Source organism: Bombina bombina, chromosome 4, assembly GCF_027579735.1.
Source record: "Bombina bombina isolate aBomBom1 chromosome 4, aBomBom1.pri, whole genome shotgun sequence".
NCBI lineage: Eukaryota > Metazoa > Chordata > Amphibia > Anura > Bombinatoridae > Bombina > Bombina bombina.
The window spans coordinates 568,700,470-568,723,816 of NC_069502.1; the positions used below are offsets into that span (position 1 = coordinate 568,700,470).

General features: G+C 42.8%; 1 protein-coding gene across 1 annotated transcript in view; it reads right to left on the minus strand.

The window, feature by feature from the left end:
* MDN1 (midasin AAA ATPase 1) overlaps positions 1–23,347 on the minus strand; it is a 1,255,339-nt gene that overhangs the window by 476,851 nt on the left and 755,141 nt on the right. Inside the window, 1 exon segment of the mRNA XM_053710546.1 lies at positions 2,016–2,122. Coding sequence (XP_053566521.1) covers positions 2,016–2,122 — 107 coding nt within the window.

Consider the following 23,347-nt stretch of genomic DNA (forward strand, 5'->3'; position numbering starts at 1 on the left):
TGGCTGAAAAACAAACCCTGTGTGCTGAAACATCTTTATCAACATGTTTTCCAGCTTTTTATCCATGGGCTCTTTAAACGACAAACTATCCTCTAGGGGAAAAGTAGTCTTCTTCGCGAGCATAGAAATGGCCCCATCCACCTTAGGAATGGTGCCCCACAGCTCAAGCTGAGAGTCCGGAACGGGAAAAGGTTTCTTAAAAGAAGCAGTAGTGGTAAAGGACGACCCTAATTGCTCCTATTCATTCTTAATAATATTTGCCATATTAACGGGCACCGGGAAAGACTGAGGCACTACCCTGTCTTCGTATACCTTGTCAAGCTTAGGAATCGCAGGTTTATCCGGTAACTTCGGTTCCAAAACCTCCAGAGTACTAAGCACCTACCATAGTAAAAAGCGCAAATTCTCAATCCTAAACCTATAACCAAGGTCATCCGCCACCGGAGGTTTAGATGACACGGACTCCGACCCAGAAGCGGCCTCCTCTGAAGAGTCAGCGTGAGCCTCGTCATCGTATAGGGCCTCTGGATCATCCATCGGCATGGACAAACCCTGGGCTGGGCCGCTATAATAAACCCTACGCTTGCACTTAGAAGAACGTGGTAAGGCATGGATCACTTTCGAAACCGCCGATTCCAGTTGATCCGCAGTCTGTCGGCCAACAAATCTCTCCCGAAGGAGTAACGGTTGGACCCCGGGGCGCTGCATCTGAAATCGGAGTTGAATGTAGGGAACACACCTCCCGCGACGAGAAATCCTCAGAGGTGGACGGCTCAGTAGTACTAGACATTCGTTTATATTTAGATGTAACTTTATCAAGGCATGTGGAACATAGTTGGGCAGGCTGATCTACTACAACCTCCTCACAATAAACACAGGAATGAGACTTTGTTAAGGAAGGAGAGCCCTCCAACACGTCAGAGTCCTCCATCGCTTGTGCGTTTGGGTAGACTTACTTTATTTATAAAAAAGGCATCTTTATACCACCAATGGCCGGGGCCCTCACCACCTCCTAGGACCCAGACTACAGAAATAGCTACGTCTCCTTTTTCACAAATCAACAGAGAAGGAAAGTCACATGGAACGCCTGGCAGGACCGCGCCTGTACTAGGGAAAAACGCGCAAAAAAATAGCCGCGCAAAATTTCCACAAGTAACCTGAAAGTTCCACACATTGCCAGAGCTTCATCTCGCACAGAAAACAGCAATGACACAAACAATATTGTGTATAAACCCCCACTGTTCAATAATATTAACCCTTGATTCTGTAAAGATAAAAAAGCGCCACACTGTGATCCTATCTTCTATGTTATCATTATTAAGAAAAAAATTAAACAATCTTACCAGAATCTACGCTGTGGAACAGGAACACGGCCCTTCAAGTGTGACAGGTTAGTAGCCTCGCTCCTGACATGGACTTGAGTGAAGAAAGCAGGCAGCGAAACTCGTCAATGCTGATTGCTTATGGAGCTGTTAATATGAGTCGGGATGGTTTTGCAGAAAGACTCTCCCTGCATCTCCGGACTCTTACTTTCGCCTAGGCTCTCACAGAGAGGCTGACAAGACTACTTAAAACTCCAGTCCCACTGCGAAGAGTACTACCCTCCATAAGAGACTACTCCGAAACTCTGGCACTCCTCTGCCATCCTCCTGTGATGAAAGGCAAAAAATGACTGGGGGATGTGGGGGAGGTATTAAAGCCTTTGGCTGGGGTGTCTTTGCCTCCTCCTGGTGGCCAGGTTCTTAATTCCCAATAATAATGAATGAAGATGTGGACTCTCCTCCCCTTTAGATGGAAAATCCCCAGCACAACAGTTTAAGAGAGATAATCATTTAACATGAGTTTGCTGCAGTAGGAAAAAGGCAGTTGCTTTTACTGCTTTCTATCTGCTAAAATTGAGTTTTTATCGACATATAGTATTGCCATAAGAATCAGTAAATAGAGTAGATGTGAGTGAATGAGTTACATTTTTTTTTTATAGGCAAAATATTTGTCTACTTCAGGGGAGTACTTACCTTTATGAAATTCAGCTGCAATTCTTAATGTACTAGTTTGCTTTAATTTCTTTGTTCTGTTTGTTTCAACATAGGCTTGTCGTACTCTATGGGTGAGTAGAATTGCCCTGCCAGAGAAATACAAATACAATGGTTCACTAATGTTTAATTACACATTTAATTCATTAAACAAGAAAAATGTGTGTAAAGCAAGAACGTGATCAACATATAAGATTTAATACAGATCTTAGTTATTTTTTTCAAAGTACTTTTTGCCATCAACTGTTTTCAGATTTATATAATTTTGAAATTCCAAACACACTGGTTTAGCCAATTTTCAGCAGTGAACCTCAAATAAGGCAAGTTCACAATCTACTTTCATCATGCACATAATGGGAGTGAAACTAACTAGCTAAACCAGAACATGTTTCAGAATAATGTCATGAAATAGGGGGTGGAAAGTTTGTATAGTTATATTTACTAACTTTACAGGTAATGGCTTATGGTTTTGTAATCTTAAAACTGCCACAGTTCTCAGTAAAAAAATAGATGTGTTGTAACAAAGAAACAGTATTTTAATTGGTAAATAATTACAATAAACTTATTTGAAGTTGGCTGAGGCAAAAACAGAATTTATGTTTACCTGATAAATTACTTTCTCCAACGGTGTGTCCGGTCCACGGCGTCATCCTTACTTGTGGGATATTCTCTTCCCCAACAGGAAATGGCAAAGAGCCCAGCAAAGCTGGTCACATGATCCCTCCTAGGCTCCGCCTTCCCCAGTCATTCGACCGACGTAAAGGAGGAATATTTGCATAGGAGAAATCATATGATACCGTGGTGACTGTAGTTAAAGAAAATAAATCATCAGACCTGATTAAAAAACCAGGGCGGGCCGTGGACCGGACACACCGTTGGAGAAAGTAATTTATCAGGTAAACATAAATTCTGTTTTCTCCAACATAGGTGTGTCCGGTCCACGGCGTCATCCTTACTTGTGGGAACCAATACCAAAGCTTTAGGACACGGATGATGGGAGGGGGCAAATCAGGTCACCTAGATGGAAGGCACCACGGTTTGCAAAACCTTTCTCCCAAAAATAGCCTCAGAAGAAGCAAAAGTATCAAATTTGTAAAATTTGGTAAAAGTGTGCAGTGAAGACCAAGTCGCTGCCTTACATATCTGATCAACAGAAGCCTCGTTCTTAAAGGCCCATGTGGAAGCCACGGCCCTAGTGGAATGAGCTGTGATTCTTTCAGGAGGCTGCCGTCCGGCAGTCTCATAAGCCAATCTGATGATGCTTTTAAGCCAAAAAGATAGAGAGGTAGAAGTTGCTTTTTGACCTCTCCTTTTACCAGAATAAACAACAAACAAGGAAGATGTTTGTCTGAAATCCTTTGTAGCATCTAAATAGAATTTTAGAGCACGAACTACATCCAAATTGTGCAACAAACGTTCCTTCTTTGAAACTGGATTCGGACACAAAGAAGGCACGACTATCTCCTGGTTAATGTTTTTGTTAGAAACAACTTTCGGAAGAAAACCAGGTTTAGTACGCAAAACCACCTTATCTGCATGGAACACCAGATAAGGAGGAGAACACTGCAGAGCAGATAACTCTGAAACTCTTCTAGCAGAAGAAAACAGAATTTATGTTTACCTGATAAATTACTTTCTCCAACGGTGTGTCCGGTCCACGGCGTCATCCTTACTTGTGGGATATTCTCTTCCCCAACAGGAAATGGCAAAGAGCCCAGCAAAGCTGGTCACATGATCCCTCCTAGGCTCCGCCTACCCCAGTCATTCGACCGACGTTAAGGAGGAATATTTGCATAGGAGAAACCATATGATACCGTGGTGACTGTAGTTAAAGAAAATAAATTATCAGACCTGATTAAAAAACCAGGGCGGGCCGTGGACCGGACACACCGTTGGAGAAAGTAATTTATCAGGTAAACATAAATTCTGTTTTCTCCAACATAGGTGTGTCCGGTCCACGGCGTCATCCTTACTTGTGGGAACCAATACCAAAGCTTTAGGACACGGATGAAGGGAGGGAGCAAATCAGGTCACCTAAATGGAAGGCACCACGGCTTGCAAAACCTTTCTCCCAAAAACAGCCTCAGAAGAAGCAAAAGTATCAAACTTGTAAAATTTGGTAAAAGTGTGCAGTGAAGACCAAGTCGCTGCCCTACATATCTGATCAACAGAAGCCTCGTTCTTGAAGGCCCATGTGGAAGCCACAGCCCTAGTGGAATGAGCTGTGATTCTTTCAGGAGGCTGCCGTCCGGCAGTCTCGTAAGCCAATCTGATGATGCTTTTAATCCAAAAAGAGAGAGAGGTAGAAGTTGCTTTTTGACCTCTCCTTTTACCAGAATAAACAACAAACAAGGAAGATGTTTGTCTAAAATCCTTTGTAGCATCTAAATAGAATTTTAGAGCGCGAACAACATCCAAATTGTGCAACAAACGTTCCTTCTTCGAAACTGGTTTCGGACACAAAGAAGGCACGACTATCTCCTGGTTAATGTTTTTGTTAGAAACAACTTTTGGAAGAAAACCAGGTTTAGTACGTAAAACCACCTTATCTGCATGGAACACCAGATAAGGAGGAGAACACTGCAGAGCAGATAATTCTGAAACTCTTCTAGCAGAAGAAATTGCAACCAAAAACAAAACTTTCCAAGATAATAACTTAATATCAACGGAATGTAAGGGTTCAAACGGAACCCCCTGAAGCACTGAAAGAACTAAGTTGAGACTCCAAGGAGGAGTCAAAGGTTTGTAAACAGGCTTGATTCTAACCAGAGCCTGAACAAAGGCTTGAACATCTGGCACAGCTGCCAGCTTTTTGTGAAGTAACACAGACAAGGCAGAAATCTGTCCCTTCAAGGAACTTGCAGATAATCCTTTCTCCAATCCTTCTTGGAGAAAGGATAGAATCTTAGGAATCTTTACCTTGTCCCAGGGGAATCCTTTAGATTCACACCAACAGATATATTTTTTCCATATTTTGTGGTAAATTTTTCTAGTTACAGGCTTTCTGGCCTGAACAAGAGTATCAATAACAGAATCTGAGAACCCTCGTTTTGATAAAATCAAGCGTTCAATCTCCAAGCAGTCAGCTGGAGTGAGACCAGATTCGGATGTTCGAACGGACCTTGAACAAGAAGGTCTCGTCTCAAAGGTAGCTTCCATGGTGGAGCCGATGACATATTCACCAGATCTGCATACCAAGTCCTGCGTGGCCACGCAGGAGCTATCAAGATCACCGACGCCCTCTCCTGATGGATCCTGGCTACCAGCCTGGGGATGAGAGGAAACGGTGGGAATACATAAGCTAGTTTGAAGGTCCAAGGTGCTACTAGTGCATCTACTAGAGTCGCCTTGGGATCCCTGGATCTGGACCCGTAGCAAGGAACCTTGAAGTTCTGACGAGAGGCCATCAGATCCATGTCTGGAATGCCCCACAGTTGAGTGATTTGGGCAAAGATTTCCGGATGGAGTTCCCACTCCCCCGGATGCAATGTCTGACGACTCAGAAAATCCGCTTCCCAATTTTCCACTCCTGGGATGTGGATTGCAGACAGGTGGCAGGAGCGAGTCTCCGCCCATTGAATGATTTTGGTCACTTCTTCCATCGCCAGGGAACTCCTTGTTCCCCCCTGATGGTTGATGTACGCAACAGTCGTCATGTTGTCTGATTGAAACCGTATGAACTTGGCCTTCGCTAGCTGAGGCCAAGCCTTGAGAGCATTGAATATCGCTCTCAGTTCCAGAATATTTATCGGTAGAAGAGATTCTTCCCGAGACCAAAGACCCTGAGCTTTCAGGGATCCCCAGACCGCGCCCCAGCCCATCAGACTGGCGTCGGTCGTGACAATGACCCACTCTGGTCTGCTGAAGGTCATCCCTTGTGACAGGTTGTCCAGGGACAGCCACCAACGGAGTGAGTCTCTGGTCCTCTGATTTACTTGTATCTTCGGAGACAAGTCTGTATAGTCCCCATTCCACTGACTGAGCATGCACAGTTGTAATGGTCTTAGATGAATGCGCGCAAAAGGAACTATGTCCATTGCCGCTACCATCAAACCTATTACTTCCATGCACTGCGCTATGGAAGGAAGAGGAACGGAATGAAGTGTCCGACAAGAGTTTAGAAGTTTTGTTTTTCTGGCCTCTGTCAGAAAAATCCTCATTTCTAAGGAGTCTATTATTGTTCCCAAGAAGGGAACCCTTGTCGACGGAGATAGAGAACTCTTTTCCACGTTCACTTTCCATCCGTGAGATCTGAGAAAGGCCAGGACTATGTCCGTGTGAGCCTTTGCTTGAGGAAGGGACGACGCTTGAATCAGAATGTCGTCCAAGTAAGGTACTACTGCAATGCCCCTTGGTCTTAGCACCGCTAGAAGGGACCCTAGTACCTTCGTGAAAATCCTTGGAGCAGTGGCTAATCCGAAAGGAAGCGCCACGAACTGGTAATGCTTGTCCAGGAATGCGAACCTTAGGAACCGATGATGTTCCTTGTGGATAGGAATATGTAGATACGCATCCTTTAAATCCACCGTGGTCATGAATTGACCTTCCTGGATGGAAGGAAGAATTGTTCGAATGGTTTCCATCTTGAACGATGGAACCTTGAGAAACTTGTTTAAGATCTTGAGATCTAAGATTGGTCTGAACGTTCCCTCTTTTTTGGGAACTATGAACAGATTGGAGTAGAACCCCATCCCTTGTTCTCCTAATGGAACAGGATGAATCACTCCCATTTTTAGCAGGTCTTCTACACAATGTAAGAATGCCTGTCTTTTTATGTGGTCTGAAGACAATTGAGACCTGTGGAACCTCCCCCTTGGGGGAAGCCCCTTGAATTCCAGAAGATAACCTTGGGAGACTATTTCTAGTGCCCAAGGATCCAGAACATCTCTTGCCCAAGCCTGAGCGAAGAGAGAGAGTCTGCCCCCCACCAGATCCGGTCCCGGATCGGGGGCCAACAGTTCATGCTGTCTTGGTAGCAGTGGCCGGTTTCTTGGCCTGCTTTCCCTTGTTCCAGCCTTGCATTGGTCTCCAGGCTGGCTTGGCTTGAGAAGTATTACCCTCTTGTTTAGAGGACGTAGCACTTGGGGCTGGTCCGTTTCTACGAAAGGGACGAAAATTAGGTTTATTTTTGGCCTTGAAAGACCTATCCTGAGGAAGGGCGTGGCCCTTACCCCCAGTGATATCAGAGATAATCTCTTTCAAGTCAGGGCCAAACAGCGTTTTCCCCTTGAAAGGAATGTTAAGTAGTTTGTTCTTGGAAGACGCATCCGCTGACCAAGATTTCAACCAAAGCGCTCTGCGCGCCACAATAGCAAACCCAGAATTTTTCGCCGCTAACCTAGCCAATTGCAAAGTGGCGTCTAGGGTGAAAGAATTAGCCAATTTGAGAGCACGGATTCTGTCCATAATCTCCTCATAAGGAGGAGAATCACTATCGATCGCCTTAACTAGTTCATCGAACCAGAAACACGCGGCTGTAGTGACAGGGACAATGCATGAAATTGGTTGTAGAAGGTAACCTTGCTGAACAAACATCTTTTTAAGCAAACCTTCTAATTTTTTATCCATAGGATCTTTGAAAGCACAACTATCTTCTATGGGTATAGTGGTGCGTTTGTTTAAAGTAGAAACCGCTCCCTCGACCTTGGGGACTGTCTGCCATAAGTCCTTTCTGGGGTCGACCATAGGAAACAATTTTTTAAATATGGGGGGAGGGACGAAAGGTATACCGGGCCTTTCCCATTCTTTATTTACAATGTCCGCCACCCGCTTGGGTATAGGAAAAGCTTCTGGGAGCCCCGGGACCTCTAGGAACTTGTCCATTTTACATAGTTTCTCTGGGATGATCAAATTCTCACAATCATCCAGAGTGGATAATACCTCCTTAAGCAGAGCGCGGAGATGTTCCAACTTAAATTTAAATGTAATCACATCGGGTTCAGCTTGTTGAGAAATTTTCCCTGAATCTGAAATTTCTCCCTCAGACAAAACCTCCCTGGCCCCCTCAGACTGGTGTAGGGGCATTTCAGAACCATTATCATCAGCGTCCTCATGCTCTTCAGTATCTAAAACAGAGCAGTCGCGCTTACGCTGATAAGTGGGCATTTTGGCTAAAATGTTTTTGATAGAATTATCCATTACAGCCGTTAATTGTTGCATAGTAAGGAGTATTGGCGCGCTAGATGTACTAGGGGCCTCCTGAGTGGGCAAGACTCGTGTAGACGAAGGAGGGAATGATGCAGTACCATGCTTACTCCCCTCACTTGAGGAATCATCTTGGGCATCATTTTCAGTGTCACATAAATCACATTTATTTAAATGAGAAGGAACCCTGGCTTCCCCACATTCAGAACACAGTCTATCTGGTAGTTCAGACATGTTAAATAGGCATAAACTTGATAACAAAGTACAAAAAACGTTTTAAAATAAAACCGTTACTGTCACTTTAAATTTTAAACTGAACACACTTTATTACTGCAATTGCGAAAAAGTATGAAGGAATTGTTCAAAATTCACCAAAATTTCACCACAGTGTCTTAAAGCCTTAAAAGTATTGCACACCAAATTTGGAAGCTTTAACCCTTAAAATAACGGAACCGGAGCCGTTTTTAACTTTAACCCCTTTACAGTCCCTGGTATCTGCTTTGCTGAGACCCAACCAAGCCCAAAGGGGAATACGATACCAAATGATGCCTTCAGAAAGTCTTTTCTATGTATCAGAGCTCCTCACACATGCGACTGCATGTCATGCTTCTCAAAAACAAGTGCGCAATACCGGCGCGAAAATGAGGCTCTGCCTATGATTAGGGAAAGCCCCTAAAGAATAAGGTGTCTAAAACAGTGCCTGCCGATATTATTTTACCAAATTACCCAGATTAAATGATTCCTCAAGGCTAAATATGTGTAATATATGAATCGATTTAGCCCAGAAAAAGTCTAGTCTTAATAAGCCCTTGTGAAGCCCTTATTTACTTTCTGAATAAACATGGCTTACCGGATCCCATAGGGAAAATGACAGCTTCCAGCATTACATCGTCTTGTTAGAATGTGTCATACCTCAAGCAGCAAAAGACTGCTCACTGTTCCCCCAACTGAAGTTAATTCCTCTCAACAGTCCTGTGTGGAACAGCCATGGATTTTAGTAACGGTTGCTAAAATCATTTTCCTCTTACAAACAGAAATCTTCATCTCTTTTCTGTTTCAGAGTAAATAGTACATACCAGCACTATTTTAAAATAACAAACTCTTGATTGAATAATAAAAACTACAGTTAAACACTAAAAAACTCTAAGCCATCTCCGTGGAGATGTTGCCTGTACAACGGCAAAGAGAATGACTGGGGTAGGCGGAGCCTAGGAGGGATCATGTGACCAGCTTTGCTGGGCTCTTTGCCATTTCCTGTTGGGGAAGAGAATATCCCACAAGTAAGGATGACGCCGTGGACCGGACACACCTATGTTGGAGAAATTGCAACCAAAAACAAAACTTTCCAAGATAATAACTTGATATCAACGGAATGTAGGGGCTCAAACGGAACCCCCTGAAGAACTGAAAGAACTAAATTGAGACTCCAAGGAGGAGTCAAAGGTTTGTAAACAGGCTTGATTCTAACCAGAGCCTGAACAAAAGCCTGAACATCTGGCACAGCCGCCAGCTTTTTGTGAAGTAAAACAGATAAAGCAGAAATCTGTCCCTTCAAAGAACTTGCAGATAATCCTTTCTCCAAACCTTCTTGAAGAAAGGATAGAATCTTAGGAATTTTTATCTTGTTCCATGGTAATCCTTTAGATTCACACCGACAGATATATTTTTTCCATATTTTATGGTAGATTTTTCTAGTTACAGGCTTTCTGGCCTGAACAAGAGTATCAATGACAGAATCTGAGAACCCTCGCTTTGATAAAATCAAGCGTTCAATCTCCAAGCCGTCAGTTGGAGTGAAACCAGATTCGGATGTTCGAACGGACCTTGAACAAGAAGGTCCTGTCTCAAAGGTAGCTTCCATGGTGGAGCCGATGACATATTCACCAGGTCTGCATACCAAGTCCTGCGTGGCCACGCAGGAGCTATCAAGATCACCGATGCCCTCTCCTGATTGATCCTGGCTACCAGCCTGGGGATGAGAGGAAACGGTGGGAATACATAAGCTAGGTTGAAGGTCCAAGGTGCTACTAGTGCATCTACTAGAGTCGCCTTGGGATCCCTGGATCTGGACCCGTAGCAAGGAACCTTGAAGTTCTGACGAGAGGCCATCAGATCCATGTCTGGAATGCCCCACAATTGAGTTATTTGGGCAAAGATTTCCGGATGGAGTTCCCACTCCCCCGGATGAAATGTCTGACGACTCAGAAAATCCGCTTCCCAATTTTCCACGCCTGGGATGTGGATTGCAGACAAGTGGCAGGAGTGAGTCTCCGCCCATTGAATGATTTTGGTCACTTCTTCCATCGCCAGGGAACTCCTTGTTCCCCCCCTGATGGTTGATATACGCAACAGTCGTCATGTTGTCTGATTGAAACCGTATGAATTTGGCCTTTGCTAGCTGAGGCCAAGCCTTGAGAGCATTGAATATCGCTCTCAGTTCCAGAATGTTTATCGGGAGAAGAGATTCTTCCCGAGACCAAAGACCCTGAGCTTTCAGGGGTTCCCAGACCGCGCCCCAGCCTACCAGACTGGCGTCGGTCGTGACAATGACCCACTCTGGTCTGCGGAAGCTCATCCCCTGTGACAGGTTGTCCAGGGTCAGCCACCAACGGAGTGAATCTCTGGTCCTCTGATCTACTTGTATCGTCGGAGACAAGTCTGTATAATCCCCATTCCACTGACTGAGCATGCACAGTTGTAATGGTCTCAGATGAATTTGCGCAAAAGGAACTATGTCCATTGCCGCGACCATCAAACCTATTACTTCCATGCACTGTGCTATGGAAGGAAGAAGAACAGAATGAAGTACTTGACAAGAGCTTAGAAGTTTTGATTTTCTGGCCTCTGTCAGAAAAACCCTCATTTCTAAGGAGTCTATTATTGTTCCCAAGAAGGGAACTCTTGTTGACTGAGATAGAGAACTTTTTTCTACGTTCACTTTCCACCCGTGAGATCTGAGAAAGGCCAGGACAATGTCCGTATGAGCCTTTGCTTGTGGTAGGGACGACGCTTGAATCAGTATGTCGTCCAAGTAAGGTACTACTGCAATGCCCCTTGGTCGTAGCACCGCTAGAAGGGACCCTAGTACCTTTGTGAAAATTCTTGGAGCAGTGGCTAATCCGAATGGAAGTGCCACAAACTGGTAATGCTTGTCCAGAAAGGCGAACCTTAGGAACCGATGATGTTCCTTGTGGATAGGAATATGTAGATACGCATCCTTTAAATCCACCGTGGTCATGAATTGACCTTCCTGTATGGAAGGAAGAATTGTCCGAATGGTTTCCATTTTGAACGATGGAACCCTGAGAAACTTGTTTAGGATCTTGAGATCTAAGATTGGTCTGAATGTTCCCTCTTTTTTGGGAACTATGAACAGATTGGAGTAGAATCCCATCCCTTGTTCTCCTAATGGAACAGGATGAATCACTCCCATTTTCAACAGGTCTTCTACACAATGTAAGAATGCCTGTCTTTTTATGTGGTCTGAAGACAATTGAGACCTGTGGAACCTCCCCCTTGGGGGAAGCTCCTTGAATTCCAGAAGATAACCTTGGGAGACTATTTCTAGCGCCCAAGGATCCAGAACATCTCTTGCCCAAGCCTGAGCGAAGAGAGAAAGTCTGCCCCCCACCAGATCCGGTCCCGGATCGGGGGCCAACATCTCATGCTGTCTTGGTAGCAGTGGCAGGTTTCTTGGCCTGCTTACCTTTGTTCCAGCCTTGCATTGGCCTCCAGGCTGGCTTGGTTTGAGAAGTATTACCCTCTTGCTTAGAGGATGTAGCACTTGGGGCTGGTCCGTTTCTGCGAAAGGGACGAAAATTTGGTTTATTTTTAGCCTTGAAAGACCTATCCTGAGGAAGGGCGTGGCCCTTACCCCCAGTGATATCAGAAATAATCTCTTTCAAGTCAGGGCCAAACAGCGTTTTCCCCTTGAAAGGTATCTTAAGCAATTTGTTCTTGGAAGACGCATCCGCTGACCAAGATTTTAGCCAAAGCGCTCTGCGCGCCACAATAGCAAACCCTGAATTTTTCGCCGCTAATCTAGCCAATTGCAAAGTGGCGTCTAAAGTAAAAGAGTTAGCCAATTTGAGAGCATGAATTCTGTCCATAATCTCCTCATAAGAAGAATCTTTATTGAGCGACTTTTCCAGTTCATCGAACCAGAAACACGCTGCTGTAGTGACAGGAACAATGCATGAAATTGGTTGTAGAAGGTAACCTTGCTGAACAAACATCTTTTTAAGCAAACCCTCTAATTTTTTATCCATAGGATCTTTGAAAGCACAACTATCTTCTATAGGGATAGTAGTGCGTTTGTTTAGAGTAGAAACCGCCCCCTCGACCTTGGGGACTGTCTGCCATAAGTCCTTTCTGGGGTCGACCATAGGAAACAATTTCTTAAATATAGGGGGAGGGACAAAAGGTATGCCGGGCCTTTCCCATTCTTTGTTTACAATGTCCGCCACCCGCTTGGGTATAGGAAAAGCTTCGGGGGGCCCCGGGACCTCTAGGAACTTGTCCATCTTACATAATTTCTCTGGAATGACCAAATTCTCACAATCATCCAGAGTAGATAACACCTCCTTAAGCAGAGCGCGGAGATGTTCCAATTTAAATTTGAATGTAATCACATCAGGTTCAGCTTGTTGAGAAATTTTCCCTGAATCTGAAATTTCTCCCTCAGACAAAACCTCCCTGGCCCCCTCAGACTGGTGTAAGGGCATTTCAGAACCATTATCATCAGCGTCCTCATGCTCTTCAGTATTTTCTAAAACAGAGCAGTCGCGCTTTCGCTGATAAGTGGGCATTTTGGCTAAAATGTTTTTGATAGAATTATCCATTACAGCCGTTAATTGTTGCATAGTAAGGAGTATTGGCGCACTAGATGTACTAGGGGCCTCCTGTGTGGGCAAGACTGGCGTAGACGAAGGAGGGGATGATGCAGTACCATGCTTACTCCCCTCACTTGAGGAATCATCTTGGGCATCATTTTCTCTAAATTTTGTGTCACATAAATCACATCTATTTAAATGAGAAGGAACCTTGGCTTCCTCACATACAGAACATAGTCTATCTGATAGTTCAGACATGTTAAACAGGCATAAACTTGATAAAGTACAAAAAACGTTTTAAAATAAAACCGTTACTGTCACTTTAAATTTTAAACTGAACACACTTTATTACTGAAAATGTGAAAAAGTATGAAGGAATTGTTCAAAATTCACCAAAATTTCACCACAGTGTCTTAAAGCCTTAAAAGTATTGCACACCAAATTTGAAAGCTTTAACTCTTAAAATAACGGAACCGGAGCCGTTTTTATATTTAACCCCTATACAGTCCCTGGTATCTGCTTTGCTGAGACCCAACCAAGCCCAAAGGGGAATACGATACCAAATGACGCCTTCAGTAAGCTTTTTCTATGTATCTGAGCTCCTCACACATGCATCTGCATGTCTTGCTTCCCAAAAACAACTGCGCAATAGAGGCGCGAAAATGAGGCTCTGCCTATGATTAGAGAAGGCCCCCAGTGAAAAAGGTGTCCAATACAGTGCCTGCCGGTTATTTTACATAATTCCCAAGAATAAAATAACTCCTCAAAGCTATGAAGTATTAAAAATGCTTATAAATCAATCGTTTTAGCCCAGAAAAATGTCTACCAGTCTTTAAAGCCCTTGTGAAGCCCTTTATTCTTATTTAATAAAAATGGCTTACCGGATCCCATAGGGAAAATGACAGCTTCCAGCATTACCAAGTCTTGTTAGAAATGTGTCATACCTCAAGCAGCAAAAGTCTGCTCACTGTTTCCCCCAACTGAAGTTAATTCCTCTCAACAGTCCTGTGTGGAAACAGCCATCGATTTTAGTAACGGTTGCTAAAATCATTTTCCTCTTACAAACAGAAATCTTCATCTCTTTTCTGTTTCAGAGTAAATAGTACATACCAGCACTATTTTAAAATAACAAACTCTTGATTGAAGAATAAAAACTACATTTAAACACCAAAAAACTCTAAGCCATCTCCGTGGAGATGTTGCCTGTACAACGGCAAAGAGAATGACTGGGGAAGGCGGAGCCTAGGAGGGATCATGTGACCAGCTTTGCTGGGCTCTTTGCCATTTCCTGTTGGGGAAGAGAATATCCCACAAGTAAGGATGACGCCGTGGACCGGACACACCTATGTTGGAGAAATGATACCTATATCTGTTATTTTGGGAGTCTCACATAAGGATACAGTGGATATAAAAAGTCTACACACCACTGTTAAAATGTCAGGTTTCTGTGATGAAAAAAAAAAAGACAAAGATAAATCATTTCAGAACTTTTTCCACCTTTAATGTGACCTATAAACTGTACAACTTGATTGAAAAACAAACTGAAACTTCTAGGTGGAGGGAAGTAAAAAAAAAATAAAAAAAAATATGGTTGCATAAGTCTGGGGATGTAGCTGTTTTTAGAATTGAGCAATCACATTCAAAATCATGTTAAATAGGAGTCAATACACACCTGCCATTATATAAAATGACTCTGATTAACCCCAAATAAAGTTCAGCTGTTCTAGTAGGTCTTTCCTGACATTTTCTTAGTCGCAACCTACAGCAAAAGCCATGGTTCGCAGACAGCTTCCAAAGCATCAGAGGGATCTCATTGTTAAAAGGTCAGGAGAACGGTACAAAAGAATTTCCAAGGCATTAGATATACATGGAACACAGTGAAGACAGTCATCATCAAGTGGAGAAAATATGGCGCAACAGTGACATTACCAAGAACTGGACGTCCCTCCAAAATTGATGAAAAGACGAGAAGAAAACTGGTCTGGGAGGCTGCCAAGAGGCCTACAGCACCATTAAAGGAGCTGCATGAATATCTGGCAAGTACTGGTTGTGTGGTGCATGTGACAACAATCGTCAGTATTCTTCATATGTCTGGGCTATGGGGTAGCGTGGCAAGACGGAAGCCTTTGCTTATTAAAAAAAAAAAAAAAACATCCAAGCCCAGCTAAATTTTGCAAAAACAGTCTCCAAGAGATATGTTCGGCGCATAAACACTGCATATAACCAAAAGAACACCATACCCACAGTGAAGCATTTTGGTGGCAGCATCATGCTTTGGGTCTGTTTTTCTTCAGCTGGAACTGGATCCTTATTCAAGGTAGAGGGAATTATGAACAGTTCCAAATACCAGACAATATTGGCACAAAACCTTCAGGCTTCTGCTAGAAAGCTGAACATGAAGAGGAACTAAATCTTTCAGCATTACAACGCCCCAAAGCATACATCCAAATCAACAAAGGAATGGCTTCACCATAAGAATATTAAAGTTTTGGAATGGCCCAGTCAGAGCCCAGACCTGAATACAATCGAAAATCTGTGGGGGTGATCTTAAGTGGGCTGTGCACAAGAGATGCCCTCACAATTTGACAGATTCTGAGTGTTTTTGCAAATTAGAGTGGGCAAATCTTGCCAAGTCAAGATGTGCCATGCTGAAAAACTCATACCCAAAATGACTGAGTGCTGTAATAAAATCAAAGGATGCTTCAACAAAACAAAAGTATTAGTTTAAGGGTGTGCACACTTATGCAACAATATTATTTTAGTTTTTTATTTCTAAAAGATAATAATTTGTTTTGCAATTGAGTTTTACAGTTTATAGGTCACATTAAAGGTAGAAAGTTCTGAAATTATTTAACTGTATTTTTTTACATCACAGAAACTTGCCATTTTAACAGGGGTGAGTAGACTTTTTATATCCACTGTATATATGTATATGGAGACACTGGGCGGAATTATCAAGGGCCGAATGGCCCCTGATCCCGCGCGAGCCTTTAGGCTCACCGGAACCAGGAGTTAAGAAGCAGCAGTCTTAAGACCCCGCTGCTCCTTAACTCGTCCGCCGCCTCTGAGCGGCAGACAGGCCAGGGGGCGGCATTCAACAGAACTGCTTGTGCAATGTTAAATGCAGAAAGGGTATGCTGTTGGCTTTTAAACGGCCGGGCAAACATGATTAGCTACAGAGAATCATGTCTGCCCGCCATATGATAATTCGACCCACTGTCTGAGAGCAGCACTACAAAAACTTTTTTTTTAAATAAAATGAACATGGGTCTTATCAAATTGTCTCCTAATTTATCTCTTAGAAATAAATAACCTAAAAAAAAAAAAAATGTGTTTTTTACTTAATCAAGAGTGACACCTAGTGGGCTATAAACATAGTTAAAGTGAATGTAAATTTCGATGAAAAAGTGCCCGGTTTTGAAAAAGCCAATTAAAAACAGGGGCACTTTAATTCATCAAAATTTACATTTCAGTCGTGTTGTGAAAATACTTACCTTTTAATCTTGACAGCCGCTCCAGCGATTCCCCTGGTCGTCGCATGCCTCTTCAAATGTCAGAAATGACGGATCGGTCATCCTCCAATCACGGAGGCCCCCCGCGGGGGAATCAGTGTCTGATTCAACGCTGTGATTGGAGGAAGTCGATTCCCGGGAAGAGGGTTTGCTACGGGCGGGGGAAGCGATGCAATGGCTGTTAAGAATAAAAACATAATTTATTCTTACCTGATAAATGTATTTATTTCTTGACACGGTGAGTCCACGGATCATCTTAATTACTGTTGGGAATATCACTCCTGACCAGCAAGGAGGCAAAGAGCACCACAGCAAAAGCTGTTAAATACCACTCCCCCTACCCATAAACCTTTCTCCAAACCCTCCTGGAGAAAAGACAAAATCCTAGGAATCCTAACTCTACTCCACGAGTAGCCTTTGGATTCACACCAATACAAATATTTACGCAAAATCTTATAATAAATCTTCCTAGTCATAGGCTTACAAGCCTGAATCATAGTCTCAATGACTGACTCGGAAAAACTACGCTTAGAAAGAATCAAGCTTTCAATCTCCAAGCAGTCAGCTTCAGAGAAACGAGATTTGGATGAAGGAAGGGACCTTGCAGAAGCAGGTCCTTCCTTAATGGAAGGATCTGCAAACCAGATTCTGCGAGGCCACGCCAGAGCAATGAGAATCACTGATGCCCTCTCTTGTTTGACCCGGGCAATGACCTGAGGAAGAAGAGCAAACAGAGGGAACACATATGCTAGACTGAAAATCCAAGGACCTGCCAGAGCATAAAAAAGCTGGAAAATACCTCTGGATGAAGTTCCCACTCCCCCGGATGAAAAGTCTGTCTGCTCAGAAAATCTGCATATGATTTGTCCACCTCTGGAATGTGTATAGCAGACAGACAACAGTTGTGAATCTCCGTCCACTGAATAATCTTGGCTACCTCTGTCATGGCCAAGGAACTCTGAGTTCCTCCCTGATGATTGATGTAAGCCACTGACGTTATGTTGTCCGACTGAAACCTGATGAACTGGGTTGAAGCTAGCTGAGGCCAGGCTAGAAGAGCATTGAAAATTACTCTCAGATCCAAAACATTTATTGGAAGAACCGATTCCTCCCGAGTACATAGACCCTGAGCACTTAATGAACCCCAGACAGCACCCCAGCCCAGCAAACTGGCATCCGTGGTTACAATCACCCAGGCAGGTCTGCGAAAGCAAGTTCCCTGAGAGAGAAGATCCTAAGACAACCACCATGGAAGAGAATCTTTGGACATTGAGCTAGAACAATCTTTGGAGATAGATTTGCATAAACCCTGTTCACTGCCTGAGCAAGCATAACTGCAGAGGTCTGAGATGGAACCGAGCAAACTGATCGATGTCCATGACTGAAACCATCAGACCAATAACCTCCATGCACTGAGCCACTGACGGCCGAGGAAGGGACTGAAGAGCAAGACAAGTATTGAAAATCTTTTACTTTCTTGCTTCTGTCAGAAACATTTTCATCTCTAGAGAATCTATAATGGTCCCCAAAAATACCACTCTTGTAGCCGGAATAAAGGAACTTTTTCCTAAATTCACCTTCCAACCGCGGGAGCGCAGAAAAGACAACAACTCTGTGTGGGAATTTGCTAGTTGAAAAGATGGAGCCTGAACTAGAATGTTGTCCAGATAAGGAGCCACTGCAACACCCTTCAATCAAAGCACCGCCCCAACAATGCTCCTATGACCTTTGAAAAAAATTCTGGGAGCCGTTGACAGACCAAAAGGAAAAGCTACAAATTGAAAATGTTTGTCTAGAAATGCAAATCTTAGGAATCTGTGATGATTCCTGTGAATGGGAATACGCATACGCATTATTTAGATTCACTGTGGTCATGAACTGACCTTCTCGAACCAAAGGAAGAATGGAACGAATAGTTTCCATCTTGAAAGACGGAACCCTGAGAAACTTGTTTACACTCTTGAGATCTAAAATAGGTCTGAAAGTTCCCTCCTTTTGGGGAACAACGAAGAGATCGGAATAAAAACCAAGACCCTGTTCCTGAACCAGAACAGGAACCATCAGTCCCATGTCGGAAAGATTCTGAACACAACGTAAGAACGCCTTGCCTTTTATTTGGTTTACAGATAACCTGGAGAAAAGAAACCTGCCTTTGGGAGGAAAATTCTTTTACTCCAATTTGTAACCCTGGGACACAATATCTACCACCCAGGGATCCTGAACATCTAGAACCCAAGCTTGAGCGAAGAAAGAGTTCCCAGATCGGGGGCAGACCCTAAATGCTGATTTTGAGTCAGCAACAGGCTTCTTGGACTGCTTCCCCTTATTCCAAGACTGATTTGACTTCCAAGATGGCTTGAACTGTTCCTGCTTGGAGGAAGAAGAGGAAGATTTTTTAGAGAAGTTACGAAAGGAACGAAAATTACTCTGCCGACCCTTCTGTTTATTGCTTTTATCCTGAGGAAGAGAATGCCCCTTCCCACTCATAATATCAGAAATAATCTCAGCCAAACCTGGCCCAAACAAGGTCTTACCCTTGTAAGGAATAGACAAAAGCTTAGACTACGAGGACACATCCGCACACCAGGATTTTAACCATAAAGATCTGCGAACTAAAAAGGAAAACCAAAAAATTTTAACTCCCAACTTGATGACCTGTAGAGAAGCATCTGCAATAAAGGAATTAGCCAACTTCAAAGCCTTGATTCTATCTTGAATTTCTTCAAGAGGAGTATCTTGCTGAATAGAATCAGACAATGCATCAAACCAATATGCCGCCGCACTAGTAACCGTAGCAATACATGTAGCCGGTTGCCATTGATACTCCTGGTGAACATATCTGGTGAACATCTTTTTAAGCAAAGCTTCCAACTTCTTATCCATAGGATCTTTAAAGGAACAGCTGTCCTCAAAAAGAATAGTGGTCCTCTTGGCCAGAGTGGAAACTGCTCCCTTCACCTTAGGAACCATCTGCCAAGATTCCTTAATAGAATCAGCAATAGGAAACATCTTCCTAACAATTTGAGAAGGGGAAAAAGGAATCCCAGGCTTCTCCCATTCTCGTGCAATAATATCTGAAACACAATCTGGTATAGGAAAAACTTCCACCGAGGAAGGGACATCAAAAAATCTAAAGTTCACTTTCTTAGGAATAACCATGACTGACGACTCAGTCATCCAAGGTAGTCAAAACCTCCTTGAGTAACAAACGGGGGTGCTCCAGTTTAAACCTAAAGGAAACAACCTCAGGTTCAGAAGAAGGATTTACACTATCAGAATCCAAGATCTCCCCCTCAGATGCTACTGAAGTATCTTCCACCTCAGACTTATGAGAAGAAACACTAGACACAATTGCAACAGAATCAGAAACCTTATACTTCCTCTTGTGCTTCCCCTGCAACATAGGAAAAGCAGACAAAGCCTCAGATACTGCCGAGGATATATGGGTAGCCATATCCTGCAAGGAAAAACCAACCTGAGACGAAACACAGTGCACTGCAGAAGATTGGGACGTATGAGGAGAAAGCTGCGGATTAGCCTGAACAGAAGACTCCTGAACAACATCAGCCCTAGACAATAAAGGCTCAGAATCAAAAAGTCTATCCTTTTAATGCAATCTTCTCTTAATTACAAGAGGAACAAAAAGGGATAGGAGGCTCAACATTAGTATTTAAACATAGAGAACAAGCAACAGCTTGCAGGGCCTCTTGGTCTATCTTATTCCAAAGGAAAAAACCTTAATTAATAAAAAATTCTAAGTTCAAATCAGAATTTTAATTAAACAAAAAAACGTTACTGTCCCTTTAAATCTTAAAAAAAAAAATACAAAAAAAAACAAACTAGAAAATCCTTAAAATAAACTGCACAATAAATCTTGCAGCAACAATTTTTCACAAAATGCAAAAGGGAGAAACAAACGTTATAGTCCATGAAATTCAGACAAACAAATATAAACAGAGCAACAGCCCCACAAAAAAAAACAACAGGCCACCTCCACATCATAGCAAGCTCTGCTGAGGTGCCTACCTGACCTCCTTGCTGCCGGAAACAAAGACAGAAAATGATCCGGACCCCCATACAGCCGCACCGGAGAGAACGCTGAATCACCTATGAGGAGCTATGCAACAGAGCTGCAACATCCAGGAACAACAGGAAACAGCTAAAAGGGCGCCAAAAACGTCTTTGCTATCTCAAATAAGCCCGCCTATTGTGGATTTTGGCTAACAAACCTCCCGGTAGCCATTAATACACTAAAAAAAAAAACATGTACACCAAAGTGAAAACATAATAAACTGAGTCAAACATCCCCAGTGCCTGCAAAACTGCCATACAATAAACCATTAACCTAGAAGGCTGATTGAATATTTAGACAGAATTAACTGTCAAAGTGCCAAATTCTCCTATATCAAAACAGGGAAAGAAATAGGCACTTGCCTCAAAAATCTGTCCTGCAGCAGGACAGGTCACTTGGTATGAGAGGGGCTTCCTACCTCACATGGACCTGTGGGAAAAAGAAAAGGCTGAGTAAACTTACTCAAACTTACAACCAAGGGCCGCATGAAATTACTTTGGAGGCCCAGTGGGGATTATACCCCACAAGATCCCAAATTCTTAAAAGCCACGACTTGCTCTACTGAAGAGAGTGACATGGACTACGGCTAAACCCCAAAGAAAACCAGAGCAAACTTGCTCTGCTTAAAAAATGACAACCTCTTGATTGAAGAATCAGACACCTATCTTTATCCCTCCTTGCAACTGATACAAGCAAAGAGAATGACTGGGGATTGAGGGTAGGGGGAGTGGTATTTAACAGCTTTTGCTGTGGTGCTCTTTGCCTCCTACTGCTGGTCAGGAGAGATATTCCCAACAGTAATTAAGATGATCCGTGGACTCACCGTGTCATTAGAAAGAGAGGTAAGTATTTTCACAACACAAGTGAAATGTAAATCTTGACGAATTAAAGTGCCCCTGTTTTTAATCGGATTTTTAAAAACCGGGCACTTTATCATCTACATTTACATTCACTTTAAGAAACTATGCATTAACATCTTAAAACTATTGCAGCCTATCACAAGAAAGAATGTTATTAGCGAAACAAGTATTTGTATGTAGAATATCATTATAAAAGAGTGTACAACACACAAAGGTTGGACTGGAAAGACACTCAATAGGGAAAATTGGATTCAATTTGAAATTTGCCAGAATATATTCTACTACACATATCAAATTAAAAGTGCTATTGCATTGTCTTTTTATTGTTGATTTGTCAATTATTCAATTCTACTGTATTTAGTGGTGCTTGTGACGTAGCTACTACGTCACAGGGCCCAGCATACCAGCTACACCCAAACTTCTCCCTCATGCTACGGTCCCAACTGTCAGCCCTGACAGCTAGAACCACAGCCAGAGGAAGAAGGCATCTGCTTTCATATAGTAAGGAAGTGCTGACAGCTTGCGGTGGAAGTTTTGGTGGTGTTGAGGGTCAGGAATCGCTAAGCTACAGAATGTTTTATTTTATTTTTTACACGGAGGGGGGATAGATCCACTTCCTACAGAAAAATGATTACAGAATGTTTACTTTGAGGGGGGGGGTCCACACTACAGAAAAATTATTTGATGGAGGACACTAGTTAAGAGGGTTAGAGAGCTGTTTGAGAGGGATGAAGGAGGTAGGAAGGTAAGGGAGGGGGGACACACTAAAAGGCAGAAAATTATAAAAAATAAATAAAACATTTCTTAAATCATCATATTGACAAAATGTCTGCCATTACCTAAGATGGTGGTGATCAGTGGGAGAGAGGGAGGGAAGATAGCTGTTTGGGAAGGATCAGATAGGTATCAGGGTGTGGGAGGGTAATCGCTACACTACAGCTAAATATGTAAATAATTTCAGTGAGAAACTCAAAGTTTGTGGGAAAAGTTCATATATATATACATATATATATATATACATATATATATATATACATACAGACACACACACACACATATATATATATATATATATATATATATATATATATATATATATATATATATATATATATATATATACACATATACACACATACAGTATCTCACAAAAGTGAGTACACCCCTCACATTTTTGTAAATATTTATATATTTTCATGTGACAACACTGAAGAAATGACACTTTGCTACAATGTAAAGTAGCAAATTTACAGCCTGTATAACAGTGTAAATTTGCTGTCCCCTCAAAGTAACTCAACACACAGCCATAAATGTCTAAACCGTTGGCAACAAAAGTGAGTACACCCCTAAGAGGAAATGTCCAAATTGGGCATTAGCCACTTTCCCTCCCCGGTGTAATGCGACTCGTTAAGTGTTACAAGGTGTCAGGTGTGAATGGGGAGGTGTGAAATTTCGTGTTATAGCTCTCACACTCTCTCATATTGGTCACTGGAAGTTCAACATGGCCCCTTCATGGCAAAGAACTCTGAGGAAATAAAAAAAAAAAGAATTGTTGCTCTACATAAAGATGGCCTAGGCTATAAGAAGATAGCTAAGACCCTGAAACTGAGCTGCAGCACGGTGGGCAAGACCATACAGCGGTTTCACAGGATAGGTTCCACTCATAACAGGCCTCGCCATGGTCGACCAAAGAAGTTGAGTGCACGTGCTCAGCGTCATATCCAGAGGTTGTCTTTGGGAAAACAGAATTTATGTTTACCTGATAAATTTCTTTCTCCAACGGTGTGTCCGGTCCACGGCGTCATCCTTACTTGTGGGATATTCTCTTCCCCAACAGGAAATGGCAAAGAGCCCAGCAAAGCTGGTCACATGATCCCTCCTAGGCTCCGCCTAC